A 20,754-nucleotide genomic window follows, 5' to 3' on the forward strand; every position below is an offset into this window, starting at 1 on the left:
GATGCTATTGACTGTAGCCCGCCAGGCTCCTCTGTCCATGAGATTCTCCAGGCAAGACTACTGGAGTGGGTCACCATGCCCTCCTCCAGCGGATCTTCTCAACCCAGGAATCCAACCTGGATCTCCTGCATTGCAGGCAAATTCTTTACTGCTGAGCCACCGAGGAAGCCCTTAAGTCCAATACAGACATATATTTTTTTAATCTAGAAAAAGTTTTAAAATTAGACTTCTAAAAGCTTCTCTGGATAAAATTGGAGAGTTATTTATATGAGGTATGGTTCTGGACTGATATTAGTATATGTGATCATGTCACATCACTGTGAGAATGCCAAAGGGGAAGGAATAGAACGAGAAGATGGCATTGAGAGATGTTTAGGTGAAGGGTGTAAAACTAAGTATTGATAGAGGAGGCTACTTGGATTCAGTAATTTATCACTAATCACATGTTTATATTTTTAATCAGCTGATAAACTTCAATTTGACATTCTATATAATGTCCAGATCTTGATATACTCTGTTTGTGTACATGTAGATTTCTTATATAAGGGAGAGCAGATGGAGAAGAAGGGCAGTATGACAGACTCTGCAGGTTTGGTGCCACAAAATTGTTTGTGGTACATGTATTACTGATATTAACAAAAAGAGACTCAATGCAATTTTGTATGTGATTTTTTTAATTGCACAAAATGAATTGTGTTCTTTTTCTGGAAGAAAATTTGAATGAATGAAAAACTAAATACTTTATCTTTTTTCTTCTCCTTTTCTGTTTCTAAAGAGCCAAACTAACATCAGATGCAGAGAAGGAGTCAGTAATGATGTTTGGACGGAATCTTCGTCAGCTCCTTTTAACAAGCCCAGTCCCAGGGCGTACCTTGATGGGAGTGGATCCCGGTTATAAACACGGTTGCAAATTAGCTGTAATTTCTCCAACTAGTAAGCATATCTTTCATTTTTTTGGTATAGAAGTTGGTTGGTCATAAATTTCACTTTATGTAATTCAAGAGAATGTGGAAATAATCTTAATTTTCAAGGAATAGAAGATGGTTTACTCACATAAAGGGATATGGGAATCAGAATCATACTTCCTGTTTGTCCTATTTGTTGACCTAAACACTCAACTTTTACTTTTATGCCCTTCCCTGGTTCACAGTGGAGACATTTGAGGATTAACTGGGTTCAGACTTTAATAACTGTTTATCTCCCATCAACTTCTATTTGTTGTGATGCATTTATGTATCATGCATTTTAATACTGTATATATTTTAAATACCACAAGATATTTTTATTGTTTTGTCCAGTCAGTATTTTTTTTCCTGTTTACTCATTTATTTTCCCTTTCTATTATCTACATTTCGTTCTACATTTCTATGTCCATTTGAGATTGTTTTCTTTCTTCCCAAAACTCTAGCCTGTTACTTTTTAATGTGGATCAGGTAGTGAAAAATTGTCTCAATTTTTTTTTTTTCTTGACTGAAAGTTTCTAATTTGCCTACAGATTTGAAAAATATTTTACTGGGTATAAAATTCAAGTTTGGCAGTTATTTTCACTAATTTAAAGATGTCTTTTTTCTGACTACTATAGTTTCTGTTTAGAAGTCAGCCAAAAATCTTATTATTGTTTCTTCGAAGGTAATAATTTTTTCCTCTGATAAAATTTTTTCTTTTTGTTTTTCAAAAGTTTTCTTACATGCTTAGTTCTCTGTGTGTGTATTGTTTGTTTGTTTTGAGGGGAGGAGAACATGAATTGTGCTTGAGGTTTGTAGAGCTTCTTGAATCTTTTTTCTGAAGTTCTAATTGCCTGTATTTTAGATCATTCAATTTCTTCTTCTATTTCCAATTCTTTTATTTTCCATTGACTGTCCTTATAATTAATCCTTTATTCTGCTATGTCTAATGTGCTATTAAATCCATCCATTGAGTTATTTAAGGTACTATGTTTTTAAGTTTTTGAATTTCCATTTGATACTTATAAAAAATGGGTTATAGTTCTATGGTGAACTTCTTCACCTTTTATTTTTTTGATTATTTACATTTTTCTTATGTTTCTTTTGGTTTAAGTTTTCCATTTCTGGAATAACTTTTTTACATTTAATTCATTCCTGTATTTCATCTTATTTCTGATGTTTTCTAGTTCTGACTTATTTTATTCTCATTTTATATAATCTTTTGTTTGTTTGTTTTTATATATTAGGTTACAGTTTTTCTCTGTTTGGGGGCACATCTTTCTGTAAGAATATCCTGCTAATCTTTTTTGTTTCCTGATTTGAGAAATAATCATTCTTTGTGAAATTTGACTATGATGCTTTTCTGTTGCTTAATTTTACATAAAATGAGTTTTCCTCAACTTTTAGGATGGAAGGCTGGGTTAGGGTAGCTGCATATCTCTAGAATTGTCATTTCTACTTTTTCCAAATTATTCGGAAGAAAAACTTTTCTATCTATTTGGAAAGAGAGATAGCCTTATACTTGTTGAAATTTGCTTTCTTCCCTTTTATCTAGACTTTTTTTGCCCCCTTTGCCTATACTGTCCTTGCTGTGTGCTTAGTTGCTCAGTCATGTCCCACTCTTTGCGACCCCAAGGACTGTAGCCCACCAGGCTCCTCTGTCCATGGGGATTCTCCAGGCAAGAATACTGGACTGGGTTGCTATGCCCTCCTTCAGAGGATCTTCCCAACCCAGGGATTGAACCCAGGTCTCCTGCATTGCAGGCAGATTCTTTACCATCTGAGCCACTAGGGAAGCCTAGTGTGGATACGATTCTCAACAGTTTTTTTCTCACTGTGACATTTTGTCTTGAATATCCTACTGGTTAGTTTCAAGAGTTCAGAGATCAGAGTTTTCCAATCCTTTCTGAACTTACTGTGCAACGTTTATACTGACCTATAAATTAGAGTATGTAAAAGTCTTTTCCAGTTTTACTTCTTGGTCTCAAATGAGCCATTTTTGATTTCCAGGGAAGTACCTTCTGATATTTTGAGGCTTTTTCCGATCTCAGGTCCATGAGATTCTCCATTGTTTCTCTCTGCCTTGTCTGATAGAAATGCTGATACACATTGGCCTTGGTAGTTGTTGGTTCATTGTTCCCACCTGCTCATCTTTTGGGTTTTGTGGGGATACATTTTTTTATAAATACATTCATGGGTTTTTTATTTTCCTGTCCCAGTTGTTCTTTATGTTATGCATTTTTATAGTATGAATAAATGGGTAGTATATTTTGTCAGTGTTTTTTCCTGCCTTTGTTGAGCTCTCATATGGCTTTTATCCTTTACTGTATTTGTATTGTTTATAGGATAGTTCTTTTTAAAATTTTATGCACACATACATACATGCATATACACATATATATTTTCAGTCTGTTTTAAGACTTTTCTAGAAGTTTTTCTAATCTAAGTTAACATAAAATTCTTATAGTAATCTCTCTGCATCTTCTAAATTCATTTCTAATATAATTTATTTATGTCATCTTTCTTTTTCTTGATTGGTATTGCTAAATTTATGTATTTTTCTTTCTTTTTTTTTTTATAAATTTATTTATTTTAGTTGGGGGCTAATTACTTTACAATATTGTAATAGTTTTTGCCATACATTGACATGAATCAGCCATGGGTTTACATGTGTTCCCCTTCCTGGACCCCCCACCCACCTCCCTCCCCATCCCATCCCTCTGGGTCATCCCATTGCCCCGGCCCTGAGCCCTTGTCTCATACATCGAACATGGAATGGTGTTCTGTTTCACATATGATAATATACATGTTTCAATGCTATTCTCCCAGAACGTCCCACCCTCACCTTCTCCCTCAGAGTCCATAAAATTGTTCTATGCATCTGTGTCTCTTATTCTGTCTCGCATATAGGGTTATCGTTACCATCTTTCAAATTCCATATATATGCGTTAGTATACTGTATTGTTGTTTTTCTTTCTGGCTTACTTCACTCTGTATAATGGGCTCCAGTTTCATCCATCTCAGTAGAACCGATTCAAATGTATTTTTTTAATGGCTGAGTAATATTCCATTGTGTATATGTACCACAGCTTCCTTATCCATTCGTCTGCTGATGGACATCTAGGTTGCCTCCATGTCCTGGCTATTGTAAACAGTGATGCGATGAACATCGGGGTACACGCGTCTCTTTCAATTCTGGTTTCCTCAGTGTATATGCCCAGCAGTGGGATTGCTGGGTCATATGGCAGTTCTATTCCCAGTTTTTTAAGGAATCTCCACACTGTTCTCCATAGTGGCTGTACTAGTTTGCATTCCCACCAACAGTGTAAGAGGGTTCCCTTTTCTCCACACCCTCTCCAGCATTTATTGCTTGTAGACTTTTGGATAGCAGCCATTCTGACTGGTGTGAAATGATACCTCATTGTGGTTTTGATTTGCATTTCTCTAATAATGAGTGATGTTGAGCATCTTTTCATGTGTTTGTTAGCCATCTGTATGTCTTCTTTGGAGAAATGTCTGTTTAGTTCTTTGGCCCATTTTTTGATTGGGTCATTTATTTTTCTGGAATTCAGCTGCAGAAGTTGCTTGTATATTTTTGAGATTAATTGTTTGTCTGTTGCTTCATTTGCTATTATTTTCTCCCATTCTGAAGGCTGTCTTTTCACCTTGCTTATAGTTTCCTTTGTTGTGCAAAAGCTTTTAATTTTAATTAGGTCCCATTTGTTTATTTTTGCTTTTATTTCCAATATTCTGGGAGGTGGGTCATGGAGGATCCTGCTGTGATTTATGTCGGAGAGTGTTTTGCCTATGTTTTCCTCTAGGAGTTTTATAGTTTCTGGTCTTACGTTTAGATCTTTAATCCATTTTGAGTTTATTTTTGTGTACGGTGTTAGGAAGTGTTCTAGTTTCATTCTTTTACAAGTGGTTGACCAGTTTTCCCAGCACCACTTGTTAAAGAGATTGTCTTTTCTCCATTGTGTATTCTTGCTTCTTTTGTCGAAGATAAGGTGTCCACATGTGCGTGAGTTTATCTCTGGGCTTTCTATTTTGTTCCATTGATCTATATTTCTATCTTTGTGCCAGTACCATACTGTCTTGATGACTGTGGCTTTGTAGTAGAGGCTGAAGTCAGGCAGGTTGATTCCTGCAGTTCCATTCTTCTTCCTCAAGATTGCTTTGGCTATTCGAGGTTTCTTATATTTCCATACAAATTGTGAGATGATTTGTTCTAGTTCTGTGAAAAATACCATTGGTAGCTTGATAGGGATTGCATTGAATCTATAGATTGCTTTGGGTGTATACTCATTTTCACTATATTAATTCTTCCAATCCATGAACACGGTATATTTCTCCATCTGTTTGTGTCCTCTTTGATTTCTTTCATCAGTGTTTTATAGTTTTCTATATATAAGTCTTTTGTTTCTTTAGGTAGATATATTCCTAAGTATTTTATTCTTGTTGTTGCAATGGTGAATGGTATTGTTTCCTTAATTTCTCTTTCTGTTTTCTCATTATTGGAGTATAGGAATGCAAGGGATTTCTGTGTGTTAATTTTATATCCTGCAATTTACTATATTCATTGATCAACTCTAGTAATTTTCTAGTAGAGTCTTTAGGGTTTTCTATGTAGAGGATCATGTCATCTGCAAACAGTGAGAGTTTTACTTCTTCTTTTCCTATCTGTATTCCTTTTATTTCTTTTTCAGCTCTGATTGCTGTGGCCAAAACTTCCAAAACTGTGTTGAATAGTAGTGGTGAAAGTGGGCATCCTTGCCTTGTTCCTGACTTTAGGGGAAATGCTTTCAATTTTTCACCATTGAGGATAATGTTTGCTGTGGGTTTGTCATATATAGCTTTTAGTATGTTGAGATATGTTCCTTCTATTCCTGCTTTCTGGAGGGTTTTTATCATAAATGGATGCTGAATTTTGTCAAAGGCTTTTTCTGCATCTATTGAGATAACCATATGGTTTTTTTCTTTCAATTTGTTAATGTGGTGTATTACATTGATTGATTTGCGGATGTTAAAAAAACCTTGCATTCCTGGGATAAAGCCCACTTGGTCATGATGTATGATCTTTTTAATATGATGTTGGATTCTGTTTGCTAGAATTTTATTAAGGATTTTTGCATCTATGTTCATCAGTGATATTGGCCTGTAGTTTTCCTTTTTTGTGACATCTTTGTCTGGTTTTGGAATTAGGGTGATGGTGGCCTCATAGAATGAGTTTGGAAGTTTACCATCTTCTGCAATTTTCTGGAAGAGTTTGAGTAGGATAGGTGTTAGCTCTTCTCTAAATTTTTGGTAGAATTCCACTGTGAAGCCGTCTGGTCCTGGGCTTTTGTTTGCTGGAAGATTTCTGATTACAGTTTCGATTTCCGTGCTTGTGATGGGTCTGTTAAGATCTTCTATTTCTTCCTGGTTCAGTTTTGGAAAGTTATACTTTTCTAAGAATTTGTCCATTTCTTCCAAGTTGTCCATTTTATTGGCATATAGCTGTTGGTAGTAGTCTCTTATGATCCTTTGTATTTCTGTGGAGTCTGTTGTGATCTCTCCATTTTCATTTCTAATTTTGTTGATCTGATTCTTCTCCCTTTGTTTCTTGATGAGTCTGGCTAATGGCTTGTCAATTTTGTTTATCTTCTCGAAAAACCAGCTTTTAGTTTTGTTGATTTTTGCTATGGTCTCTTTTGTTTCTTTTGCATTTATTTCTGCCCTAATTTTTAAGATTTCTTTCCTTCTACTGACCCTGGGGTTTTTCATTTCTTCCTTCTCTAGTTGCTTTAGGTGTAGAGTTAGTTGATTTATTTGATTTTTTTCTTGTTTCTTGAGGTCCGCCTGTATTGCTATGAACCTTCCCCTTAGTATTGCTTTTACAGTGTCCCATAGGTTTTGGGTTGTTGTGTTTTCATTTTCATTCGTTTCTATGTATAATTTGATTTCTTTTTTGATTTCTTCTGTGATTTGTTGGTTATTCAGAAGCGTGTTGTTTAGCCTCCATATGTTGGAATTTTTAATAGTTTTTTTCCTGTAATTGAGGTCTAATCTTACTGCATTGTGGTCAGAGAAGATGGCTGGGATGATTTCAATTTTTTTGAATTTACCAAGGCTAGATTTATGGCCCAGGATGTGATCTATCCTGGAGAAGGTTCCATGTGCCCTTGAGAAAAAGGTAAAATTGATTGTTTTGGGGTGGGAAGTCCTGTAAATATCAATTAAATCTAATTTGTCTATTGTATCATTTAAAGTTTGTGTTTCCTTGTTAATTTTCTGTTTAGTTGATCTATCCATATGTGTGAGTGGAGTATTAAAGTCTCCCACTATTATTGTGTTATTGTTAATTTCCCCTTTAATACTTGTTAGTATTTGCCTTATATATTGTGGTGCTCCTATGTTGGGTGCATATATATTTATGATTGTTACGTCTTCTTCTTGGATTGATCCTTTGATCTTTATGTAGTGTCCTTCTTTGTCCCTTTTCACATCCTTTATTTTAAAGTCTATTTTATCTGAAATGAGTATTGCGACTCCTGCTTTCTTTTGGTCTCCGTTTGCATGAAAAATGTTTTTCCATCCCTTCACTTTCAGCCTGTGTGTGTCCCTAGTTTTGAGGTGGGTCTCTTGTAGACAGCATATATAGGGGTCTTGTTTTTGTATCCATTCAGCAAGCCTTTGTCTTTTGGTTGGGGCATTCAACCCATTTACATTTAAGGTAATTGTTGATAAGTATGATCCCGTTGCCATTTACTTTGTTGTTTTGAGTTCGTGTTGAAACATCCTTTCTGTGTTTCCTGTTTAGAGAAGATCCTTTAGCATTTGTTGGAGAGCTGGTTTGGTGGTGCTGAATTCCCTCAGCTCTTGCTTGTCTGTAAAGCTTTTGAATTCTCCTTCATATCTGAATGAGATCCTTGCTGGGTACAGTAATCTGGGTTGTAGATTATTCTCTTTCATTACTTTAAGTATGTCCTGCCATTCCCTTCTAGCCTGAAGGGTTTCTATTGAAAGATCAGCTGTTATCCTTATGGGGATCCCCTTGTGTGTTATTTGTTGTTTTTCCCTTGCTGCTTTTAATATTTGTTCTTTGTGTTTGATCTTTGTTAATTTGATTAATATGTGTCTTGGGGTGTTTCGCCTTGGGTTTATCCTGTTTGGAACTCTCTGGGTTTCTTGGACTTCTGTGACTATTTCCTTCCTCATTTTAGGGAAATTTTCAACTATTATCTCCTCGAGTATTTTTTCATGGCCTTTCCTTTTATCTTCTTCTTCTGGGACTCCTATGATTCGAATGTTGGGGCGTTTCATATTGTCCCAGAGGTCCCTGAGGTTTTCCTCATTTCTTTTGATTCTTTTTTCTTTTTTCCTCTCTGCTTCGTTTATTTCCATCATTCTATCTTCTACCTCACTTATCCTATCTTCTGCCTCCGTTATTCTACTGTTGGTTCCCTCCAGAGTGTCTTTTATCTCCTTTATTTCATTATTAATTATATATTGACTCCTTTTTATTTCTTCTAAGTCCTTGATAAACATTTCTTGCATCTTCTCAATCCTTGTCTCCAGGCTATTTATCTGTAACTCCATTTTGCTTTCAAGATTTTGGATCATTTTTATTATCATTATTCTAAATTCTTTTTCAGATAGATTCCCTATCTCCTCCTCTTTTGTTTGGCTTTGTGGGCATTTCTCATTTTCCTTTACTTGCTGAGTATTTCTCTGCCTTTTCATGTTGTTTAGATTGCTGTGTTAGGCGTGGCCCTTCTGTATTCTGGTAGTATGAAGTTCCTCTTTATTGTGGAGGTTCCTCACTGCGGTTGGGGTTGGACAGGTGGCTTGTCAAGGCTTCCTGGTTGGGGGAGCTTGTGTCGGTGTTCTGGTGGGTGGAGCTGGATTTCTGCTCTCTGTGAATGTTTAGAAGTCTCTGACGGAGGCGTGGCTTGACAGTGGCCAGCCATGGGATCAGGGGCACTGATAGCAGCAGTCTTTGGAGGTATTGACTTATGTTGACATAAGTCCTCTTGGAGGAGGTCACCATTAGCCCTACCATAGAGCCTATAGCTCTACCATAGAGACTGCAGACTCCAGGACTCACTATGTATTTTTCTTAACAGGTGATTTTTAATTTTACACTTCATTGATCTTCTCTGTTATAGGAGTTTTCTTTTTTTCTGTTTCATTTATTTCTGCTTTTTTTTAACTTTTATCATTTTCTTTCTTACACTTTCTTTGAGATTATTCTACTGTCCTTTTCCTAACTTCCTAAGTTGGTCATTTAGCTCATCACTTCTATTCTTTAGGTAGTTACCCTCAGATTTTAAAATGTATTTCTGGCTGAAATATTGTTTAGTACAGAAAAGGTCACAGTTCACAAGTACATAGCTAAAAAATTTATATACAAAGTCAAGAAATTTACATATCTATAACCCAAAGGAAGAAATAGAATAGTATTATAACACTCTGATATATAGTAAATTTTCAGTAAATGTTAGCTTTTACTATTTTTGATGTTAAGTGTTATTAATAATCATTTCTCTTTTAGGTATCATGGCATATTATCTAGTTGATAATATGATTTTGTGTACCAAAATAGAGTCCTAGTAGCTCTGAAAGTAACAAAATTTCAGAGTCCTGATGGCGGCCTCTGATTAAAGAATATTGAGACAGTAGCATGGAATCATATATACCATATGTAAAACAGATAGTCAGTGAGAGTTTGCTGTATGATGCAGGGAGCTCAAACCGGTGCTCTGGGACAACCTAGAGGGGTGGGATTTGGTGGGAGGTGAAGGAAAGATTCAAGAGGGAGGGGATGTATGTATACCTATGGCTGATTCAAGTTGATGTATGGCAGAAACCAACATAATATTGTGAAGCAATTATCTTCTAATTAAAAATAAATAAATTTTAAAAAGAAATATATATATATATATATAGAAAGATTCAGACTGCATTTCATAAAAAGATAAACCAGTTTGCTTTTCAGTTTCATCTTGCTTAATCAAATCAGTGGTGTTTTATGTTTTGTAATTTCTTACAAAATGGCTTATTCCTTTTATTTTTTCCTAAGGTCAGATACTTCATACTGATGTGGTATACTTGCATTGTGGACAAGGCTTCCGAGAGGCAGAGAAAATAAAGAGGCTTTTGCTGAATTTCAAGTATGAAAATAAGTAACCTTTTGAGTATTATTATAGTGGCTCAGCCAATCAGATATAACCTTTGAAGTTCCTAATTTGGAGGGGGATATTAAGTGAAGTGCCTTGGTGTGAGAAAAGGAGCTGTGTAAAACCATGCTGGGGCAAATTGCTGGAGAACTCTGCTATTTTGAGACTGGAGGAATGCTGCCCTCTTTTGCTGCTGCTGCTGCTAAGTTGCTTCAGTCGTGTCCGATTCTGTGCGACCCCATAGATGGCAGTCCATCAGGCTCCACCGTCCGTGAGATTCTCCAGGCAAGAACACTGGAGTGGGTTGCCGTTTCCTTCTCCAGTTCATGAAAGTGAAAAGTGAAAGTGAAGCCGCTCAGTCATGTCCGACTCTTTGCAACCCCTTGGACTGCAGCCTACCAGGCTCCTCCGTCCATGGGATTTTCCAGGCAAGAGTACTGGAGTGGGTTGCCATTGCCTTCTCCGCCGTTCTTCTGCAGCCTTCACTAAACAAAGTTGGTGATACGAGCAAAAGTGACCATTTAATTCTTCAGTTTGGGCTTTCTCTTCTTCCTCCTCCCCTCTCTTCCTTCTTCCCTCCCTCCCTCTCTTTCGTTCTTTTCATAGATCTGAGGAATGGATTTGGCAGTAGTTAGAAGCTTCAGAAATTACTTGAAAGCATACCACGTAATTCAGTCATAGTTCTTTATTATGGCTTAGAATGTTCTCTTATTCAGTTACATTATATTTCAATTACATTTTATGCAAAGATGGGCACAATAAAGGATAGAAATGTTATGGACCTATCAGAAGCAAAAGATATTAGCAAGAGGTGGCAAAAATACACAGAATAACTATACAAAAAAAATCTTAATGACTCAGATAACCCTGATGGTGTGATCACTCACCTAGAGCCAGATATCCTGGAGTGTGAAGTCAAGTGGGCCTTAGGAAGGGTAACTGAACAAAGCTAGTGGAGGTGACAGAATTCCAGCTGAGCTGTTCCAAATCTTAAAAGATGATGCTGTGAAAGTGCTGCACTCAATATGCCAGAAAATTTGGAAAACTCAGCAGTGGCCACAGGATTGGTAAAGGTCAGTTTTCATTTCAATCCCAAAGAAAGGCAATGCTAAAGAATGTTCAAAGTAGTGCAGATTGCACTCATCTCACATGCTAGCCAAGTAATGCTCAAAATTCTCCAAGCCAGGCTTCAACAGTACATGAACCGAGAACTTCCAGATGTTCAAGCTGGTTTTAGAAAAGGCAGAGGAACCAGAGATCAAATTGCCAACATCCGTTGGATCAGAGAAAAAGCAAGAGAATTCCAGAAATACATCTGCTTCATTGACTATGCCAAAACCTTTGACTGTGTGGATCATAACAAACTGTGGAAAATTCTTAAAGAGATGGGAATACCAGACCACCTGATCTGCCTCCTGAGAAATCTGTATGCGGGTCAAGAAGCAACAGTTTAGAGCCAGATGTGAACAACAGACTGGTTCCAAATTGGGAAAGGAGTACGTCAAAGCTGTATATTGTCACCTTGCTTATTTAATTTGTATGTAGAGTACATTGTGTGAAATTCCAGGCTGGATGAAGCACAAGCTGGAATCAAGATGGCCGGGAGAAATATCAATAACCTCAGATATGCAGATGACACCACCCTTGTGGCAGAAAGTGAAGAGGAACTAAAGAGCCTCTTGATGAAAGTCAAAGAGGAGAGTGAAAAGCTGGCTTAAAACTCAACATTCAAAAAACTAAGATCATGGCATCTTGTCCCATCACTTCATGGGAAATAGATGGGGAAACAGTGGAAACAGAGACTTTATTTTTCTTGGGCTTTGAAATAACTGCAGATGGTAACTACAGGCGTGAAAATAAGACAGTTGCTCCTTGGAAGAAAAGCTGTGACCAACCTAGACAGCATATTAAAAAGCAGAGATACTACTTTGCCAACAAAAGTCTGTAGAGTCAAAGCTGTGGTTTTTCCAGTAGTCATGTATGGATGTGAGAGTTGGCCCATAAAGAAAATTGAGAGCCCAAGAATTGATGCTTTTGAACTGCAGTGTTAGAGAAGACTCTTGAGAGTCCCTTGGACTGCAAGGAGATCCAGCCAGTCAATCCTGAAGGAAATAAGTCCTGAATATTCATTGGAAGTACTGATGCTGAAGTTCCAATATTTTGGCCACCTGATGCAAAGAACTGACTCATTGGAAAAGACGCTGATGCTGGGAAAGATTGCAGGTGGGAGGAGAAGGGGATGACAGAGGATGAGATGGTTGTATGGCATCACCGACTCGATGGACATGAATTTGAGCAAGCTCTGGGATTTGGTGATGGACAGGGAAGCCTGGTGTGCTGCAGCCTATGGGGTCTCAAAGAGTCAGACATGACTGAGCGACTGAGCTGAACTGTTCACTTATTCTTGTCTAAATTTGGTTACTTCTAGATGGGGAGAAAGCTGACTGTTGTTGAGACTGTATGACCATAAAACATTTCTCCATGGCCTCCTATAATACCAAGTGCAGAGGCAGTGTCTTTTATTCTACATAAGTCTGCACTGCCCTTGTGAGATAGTGGAGAGGTTGCTTGGATATATATATATGAGACAATACTAGCATCATGTAATACTGTTTGTGCATTCTGTCCATTTTCTCCTGATTGGTTTAGAAACATGCCTTGACCTCATCCTTTTTTTCATTCTGTTTCTTCTTCAAGCTGCAGCACAGTGGTGATTGGAAATGGAACTGCCTGCCGGGAAACAGAAGCTTACTTTGCTGACCTGATAATGAAAAACTACTTTGCACCACTGGATGTCGTTTACTGGTAAGGATGTTAGGAATGTTTCTCTTTTTTTGAGAGACAAAGGAACTCCTGAAGATCTTCAGTGATCAATTCTTCTTTCTCTTAAGATGTATATCTTTTTGTCCTCATATATCACCTCTTCCCATTCTTAAGAGCTTTGCAGGACAATGTAAAGTGTCTATCTGTTAGAGAAATTTGAGTTTCAGTATCCTGAAACTGCTTACAGATGCAGCAACTTAGGGTTTAGATTCATGGGATTTTCCAGGCTGTACATTGTGTGAGGGCTGTAGCTAACTAGTGACTAAGTAGAATGGTGTCCAGGCCCAGTAGCTATAGACTGTGGATAGCTTAGCCTTCTTCTCCAAAAGTTTTTCTTTTTTTTAATTTATTTATTTTTAATTAAAGGATAATTGCTTTACAATATTATATTGTCTTCTGCCATATGTCAACATAGATCAGTCATAGATACTTATGTCCCATCCCTCTTGAACCTCCTTCTTACCTCCTACCCCATCCCACCCCTTTAGTTTGTCACAGAGCACCAGATTTAAGCTCCCTATGTCATACAGCAAATTGTCACTGGCTAGCTATTATATTTTACATATGATAATGTATGTATTTCAATTTGATGTCTGTGAATCATTAGTCTTCAGAACTGAGAGCTAAGGTAAGCATTAAAAATTGAGAACTTTTCTGACGTTCCTCTCTTGTTTGTCTCTTCATCACATGCTTTCATCTTGTAAGGCATACAGTTGACTTCTAAATAGCTTTGGATTAGTGGAACCTAGATCTTTAGTAGTTCTGCTCCTGGATCTGTAGTAATTCTGCTTTCATTCACCATTGTTTCCTTGCTTTCCTTTTAAACCTCAAATAACCATCTTTCCCTTTTCCAAAGTATGGTAGAATGCTACATCCTAGAGTTTAATTCTACGAGAGAAGATAGTTACAATGGATGATATCTAGGGGAAACACTTAAGAGCTATCTCCCACTGCTTTTTGAAAAATGTAATTCAACTAATAAGTATGTGATCAGGATCAACAAAATAAAACCAAAACCCAGTACAGGAACAAGAATGCTAGGATCCATTCCGATAGACCAAAAGATGGGGGGCTTTTATTTAGTGTAGTATTCCTTGGTACGTGGAATTGTATTGTAGTATATTCCTTGTACCAAGGGGCTTCCCTGGTGGCTCAGATGGTAAAGAATCTGCCTGCAGTGCAGGAGACCTGGGTTCAGTCCCTGAGTTGGGAACATCCCCTGGAGAAGGCAATGGCTACCCACTCCAGTATTCTTACCTGAAGAATTCCATAGACAGAGGAGCCTGGCGGATTACAGTCCATGGGGTCACAAAGAGCTGGGCCGACTGAGTGACCGTTTCACTGCTTTTTCACTTTTCTATACCAGGAGTGTAATTAAGATGTTAGAAAAGCAAATTCAGGGTAACCATAGGGGATTAGAAGGGTAGGGTCAATCTGTAGGTGACTTGGGGTCATGATTCAGGATAGGATCAGGTTGAATTGTCTGTCTCAGCTTTTTTCCCTCTCCTTCATGTTGGTTAGGTTGGTCTAGGAAGTACTGTGAATCTTCCCTATTCTGGGAATTGCACACATTCACTCAGTCCTTTTGAGAATGTAAGACTAGGACCTGACATAGCTAATTCAGTTTCTTTCTGGCAACTTCTCTGATTTCTGTTTAACTTGTTCACATTAATTTGATATAAATATCTTGCATACATTTACAGTGATTGTAAATAGAACTTTCAAATCATTAAAGACGTTAAATAGTGAAGACTTGTTGGATTTTATCTGAATTTGCTTATAGATTCTCCCCTTTCTTGAACTTGCAGCAGTGTGTGGTAGTAGAAAGAGGGTGAGCTTTGGAGCTAGAAAAATCTGGGTCTATCTTTTGTTGTCACCATGCGCTAGTTATGCATGTTTGGAAGGCTTACTCCACCTCTCTGGTCTTCTTTTTCCCTCATCATTAAAATGGGGAATGCTTTAATACCTGGCCTACTAAAAATGCAATAAATGTGTAAATAGATCAGAAAATGGAAAGAAATAGGGAATGCTTTTGCTTTCAGTAATAATATTTTATAATTTTCTTTGTAATTATTTCCATATTCAATATTAAAACTTCCTTTAATATTTCTTTTGTGTTGTATTAAGAATTGCTTTACTATATTACTTTGTATCTCTATAAAGGAACACTTTTTTCATGTTAATTTTGTTCCCCAACCATAGTACAGAATTCTTTCATTGTTTATAATTAGTTTTTCAATTCATTTTCTTGGATTTCAAGAAAATATGTGATCATATCATTTGTAAAAGGTATTGAATTTATCAATTCTTTTTCTAGTTGTAAACCTTTTTATTTTCTTTTCTTCTTTAATGGTATCATGCATTATCTTTGAAAAGCTATTAAATAGTAATGATAGTGGATTCCCCCCTCCTTTAGTTTTATTAGAATGCTTCTAGTATTTCCCTTAAGTATGTTACTGCCTTTGTATATATTTTTTTAAATCATTTAAAGGAAATAGTCTTTATTTATGAGGGTTTTAAAAATACAGATTCCTATTGTACTTAAAAAATCAAAAATAAAAGATAACATTAATGCTTTTTCAGAATTTTGCCATAATTTTCTCTAAAGAGGTTTTTTTTTCTCTTTTGATCAATATGCTGAATTCTAAAAGTAGTAGATTTCCTACAGTTGAACCATCTTTGCAGTTCTAATGTGAACTTTGTCATAGTATATCATTCTTTTAATGTACTTTTGGAATATATTTGCTAGTATTTTATTATGTGCTTTCGAAATCCTCAAATGATGCAAATACATAATCAGAATTTACAGTGTGAGCTTTAGGAAAATCAGCTGTTCAATTTCATTTTGTTATCATTTTGCCAGTTCAACATATCTTTATGGAGAAACCATATTTTCTCATCCAGTGCCTTGAAATGACATTGCAAGCTACATTTAAGTTGAAATTTCCAAGCTTTCTCTGGCAGTCATTTTTAATACTGCTGAACAGATAATCTAATGGGCATTCCTATAATTCTGTCAGCTACTTATTTATCCTGAAAAACCTTTTCCTGACACATCCACCAGCACGTTCCTTCTTATCTATTCTTTCTAACAACTTTTGCCCTGATTTACCTGCCATAGGTTAACATACAGCATGATTTATCTTGTAACTTGTAAACCCCATGCATTCTAACCCATCTATCCAACTTCTGTCTCAATCATTTCTCTTAAAATAAACTCTGGCACTTATACCTTCTATGGAGAAAATCATCCAAAGCTTCAATCTCAATTATCAAAGGAAAAAAAAATCTGAATTAAGTTATAGATTATAACATGTTAGAACTTAGTTTGTCACACCTGTTTAAAGTTGAAGTGTTTCTTAAAAGGAATTACACAGTATTACGTGTATCATTTGTTTTAAGTATGTGCTAGAATGATTTGATCAATTCTCTGGCCCATAGTAGATATCACTTTATTTTTTGAGTATCTGAGTATTTGTTCCCATTCATTTTAAAATGTCACACTTGATTAATTTCTCCTTTTTTTCATTCCTATTTCTCCTTTTGTAAAAAAAAAAAAAAAAGTGTTTCCTTTTGTGTAGTAATGGTGAAATTTATTAAAATGTAGAAATCACTAGCTCCTTATGAAACATTTATGTTTTTATGTACTGTATCTGGTTTCTCCTACGCTGATACCTTCTTAAATCAGGGTACCATGTTTTACTTATCTCTGCCTCCTTCACATTGTGTATTTCTATACTTATAGATGCATCTCAATAAATATTTACTAAATTGAATTGTTAAATATTAACATTAACACTATATGAGACCCCTTTAAACCTGAGAGCAGAAAATAGAAAACAGAATTTAGTGCGGTTAATTCACACCTTCTCTTAGTGTTCCTATTCTAAACTCTGCAATTTACAAATGACTTTGATCACTGTATATTTGTTATAACCTTTCCCCTACTTTGTATATTTTCATTTTCTCATGCCAATAAATCTGTCTTTATTTCAGTTTCATCATGCATAAAATGGAATAATAAAAGTACCCATCTCACAGAGTTATCATGAAGGCTAAATGAGTTTATATATGTAGTATAATGTGCTTAGAACAGCACATCATTATTAATGAGGTCAAATATAATTTTATATATTCATTTCCTGTTTTGGTATTTTGTGTATGTATGAGTGGCTTGTTTGTGTCCTTTGTCCATTTTCTTTTCTTTTGGAAGTTTTCATTTTGTTCATAATTGCTCATCTTGTTCAGATTTGTAAATGTCTTTACATTAATGATTAGTTTGTTACAGTTTTTGCAAATTTTGCAAATCACTTCCCTGTCTTTGTGTTTGTAATTTGAGCTTTATTTCATATAGAATTTCATATTTTATTTTCTCCAGTTTATCTTTTTCTTTATGGCTTACGAGTTTTGTATCATGCTTGAAACTTTTCTGTCTTCTGACTTTTTGTTTTGAAGTCACAAAGCCTCATTATCCTCTCAGTTACTTGTACGGTTGCTTTGAAGCTTTATTCTCTAAGAAACCAAAAATTAATGAGAGAACTTCAATAAGCTTAGATAACAGAAATAGAAAGTAGAAGGCTGTGAAATAACCTCAGGGTAGTTTTGAATGTGGAAGGATGCCAGTTTCCCTTCAGGCTTCTGTTTGCCAAGCTCTGCAGTTTTGTAAACAGCAGAGCCACCTGATTTCCTCCTTTGCTTCCCCCGCCCCCCTACCTTTCTCTTTACTTTCTCCTTCCCTCATTTTTCTCCTTTTCCCCTCCCTCCTTATATCTGTCACTTTCCCCTCCCTTAATCTCTTGTTCTAGTTATATCATATTTTTGGCATCTCCTGTCGTTTGACAGCTGGATTGTTTCCTATCTTTGATGTATCTTTATTTTAAGCCTATCAGTACAGACATATTGACCACAATTTCAATGTTTATTTGTAGGCATGTTTAGTATGGTGTTTGTAATGAGCTGAGGAGACAGTTGTTGTTGTTCAGGTGCTCAGTTGTGTCAGACTCTTTGCAATCCTATGGACTGTAACACGCCAGGTTTCCCTGTCCTTCACCATTTCCCAGAGTTTGCTCAAACTCACGTCCATTGAGTTGGTGATGTCGTCCAATCATCTCGTCCTCTGTAGCTCCCTTCTCTTCCTGCCCTCAGTCTTTCCCAGCATCAGGGTCTTTTCCAATGAGAGCTCTTCTGGACATTTCTGTTTTCAAATTTATCATTTACAACTCAGTCAGAAGGGTATATATATGTTAATAAGAAATAAGATATCAAATTGTTTATTGTTCCTTTTTGCTGTTAGGTAGCATTCTATACTGCTTTCTTTGTTCTATTAATACTTAAAATTTCCTGGGCCTCTTGAATAGGTAGAGTGATATTTTTTGGTTCTTCAAAATCTCAGCCATCACTTTTCAAATATTACCTCTGTCCCATTTTACCCTCTCTTCTACCTCTGAAATTCTGTTTACATCTATTCAGCCTTCTCACTATATCCTCCATGCTTTTTAACTTCTCTTTTCATTTTCCATTTCTTATTTCTCGGGGCTGCTTTTGGTTGCTTTCTTCATATCTTTTCTCCAATTCACTAGCTTTTTCTTTAGCTTTCAGACCCATCCATTGAATTTTCATTTCTAGAAGCTGTAGTTTTTCACTTCTAGAAGTCCTGTTTGTTACTTTTTCAGCTTTATTGAGAGAGAATTGACATAATAAACTGCACATATTTAATTTTTTTCAGTTTCCGAGGTTTTGACATATGTGTTCTCCCATGAAACTCTCACCACAATTAAAATAATGAACATACCCATCACCCCCAAAATTTCCTCATATTCTTTTGTAATCCATCCTGCCTTCCCTGAACCCTCCCTGCCCCAGGTAACCTCTGATTTGCGTCATGTAGCTATAGATTAGTTTGCACTGTTTAGACTTGTATGTCATTGGAATCATGTAGTATATAGTCATACAGTGTAATTATTTTGAGGTTCATCCATGATGTTATATTTGTCAATAGTTCTTTTTGTTACTGAGTATTCTATTGTATGATTAAATCATAATTAGTTTGTTCATTTACTGGTTGATGGACATTTGAATTGTTGCTGGTATTTGGCTATTACAGATAAAACTGTATGAACATTCTTGTTCAAGTCTTTGTATGGACAAAATGCTTTCATTCATGTTGGGTACATAAGTTGGAGTGGAATGGCTATGTGGTATGGTAGGTATAGTTTAACCTAAGAAACTGCCAAAATGTATTCTGAGGTGCTTTTACTGTTTTGCGTGCCCACCAGGAGTTCCAGCTTATCCATATCCTTATCAATCTGCTTGGTTTGGCCAGAGGTCTTTTAAATTTAGCCATCCTAGTGGATGTGTAGTGACATTTCATTGTGGTTGTAATGGACATTCCCCAGCAATTAATGATGTTGAGCATCTTTATTTGCTTATTTGTCATCCATGTATTTTCTTTGTGTAGTATCTGTCCAAATCTTTTTCCATTTAAAAAAATTAGATTATTTTTCTTCCTATTATTAAGAGTATTTTATATTTTTTTATATTTATTCTGAGCCTCTAAATACATGTTTTGTAAACATTTTCTTCCAGTCTCCACTCTTTTCGTTTTTTAACATGGTCTTTGGAAAAGCAAACGTTTTAAGTTTTGTTGATGCTGGATTTATCAACTTGTTTTGCATGGTTCTTGTCTTTTGTCTTATGTAAGTAATGTTTGAAAAAACTAAGGTTGCTGTGATTTTCCTGTGTGTTTTGTTTTAGAAATAGCTTTAACTTTTGTTTAGGTCTGTGATTCATTTAAAGTTAATTTATATATGGTAAGAAGTTCTTTTTTTCTATATGGCTATGGATTATTCCAGTACTTTTTGTTGAGAGATTTTCCTTTCCTCACTGAATTGCTTTGGCATCTTTGTTGAAAATCAGCTGCTCATACATGTGTGGATCTGTTTCTAGAGTCTGTCTGTTTAACTTATATGTCTTTACACTAATCTTTGTATCTTTAACACTACTACTGCTGATTTGTATAGCTTAATAAGTGATGAAATTAGATGGTGTAGCCCTTCAATTTCATACTTCTTTTTCAAAATTGTTTGGCTATTCTAGGTCCAGGGCACTTCTACATAAATTGCAGAATCAGCGTTTCAGTTTCTGCTAATGGGCATGCTGGGATTTTGCTTGGGAGTTGATTCTATAATGTAATTTGTAGAGACTTGACATCCATCTGTTTAATTTTTGATTTCAGTTATTTTTTTATATCTAGAAACTATTTTCAAATTTGCTGGATCATCTTAGTCTTTTACTTGTTCCTAAATATATTTTTAAACCTATCTTTTATTTCCTTAATTATACTTAGCATTGTTATTTTGTAGTCTGTGATAATTCTAATATCTGAAATCCTTGCAAGTCTATTTCTGCTGTAGTTACTGCTGGTTCTGCTTTGTTTCCTTTTTTTGTTCTGTTAGTTTTTATTGAAAATTCCTTAAATTCATGAAACTTTGTCTGTGGGAATTCACTGAGGCCTGGATTGATTGTGAGTCTCTTCAAAGAGGATTTGTATTTCCTTCTGTCAGGCTCCTATAGACACTACCAATTTGGGATCATTTAAATTAAATTCTCAGCTTGATTTTTTTTGCTGGCCACCCAGAAGTGTGAATTTCGGCTGCAAACGAAAGAGATGGCTATGGTTCCATATTCTCATCAGAGATTTCTCCTGTGACAAGGTCTGAGATAGTCCATTGTCATTGCAATATTCTGGGGTTAGGGTACAGGGTATACTTTGACCCATGTACTGCAGATTTAACACTTTTCGATATCAGCTTTATATGTGGGAGGGTAGT

At 35.9% G+C, this 20,754-nt stretch overlaps 1 protein-coding gene across 10 annotated transcripts in view; it reads left to right on the top strand.

Annotated features, from left to right (window-relative positions):
* SRBD1 (S1 RNA binding domain 1) overlaps positions 1 to 20,754 on the top strand; it is a 242,199-nt gene that overhangs the window by 61,364 nt on the left and 160,081 nt on the right. For all 10 annotated transcript variants that reach the window (XR_014082526.1, XM_081592045.1, XM_081592042.1 and 7 more), the window contains 3 exons: positions 776 to 933; positions 10,006 to 10,096; positions 12,800 to 12,907. Coding sequence is in view for 9 of the 10 variants with exons in the window: in XM_081592045.1 (XP_081448171.1) it covers positions 776 to 933; positions 10,006 to 10,096; positions 12,800 to 12,907 (357 nt within the window). In the remaining variant the exon portion in view is untranslated. The remainder of the gene's footprint in view (positions 1 to 775; positions 934 to 10,005; positions 10,097 to 12,799; positions 12,908 to 20,754) is intronic.

This window comes from Giraffa tippelskirchi, chromosome 4 (assembly GCF_054371585.1).
Source record: "Giraffa tippelskirchi isolate mGirTip1 chromosome 4, T2T-mGirTip1v1.2.pri, whole genome shotgun sequence".
NCBI classification, from domain to species: domain Eukaryota; kingdom Metazoa; phylum Chordata; class Mammalia; order Artiodactyla; family Giraffidae; genus Giraffa; species Giraffa tippelskirchi.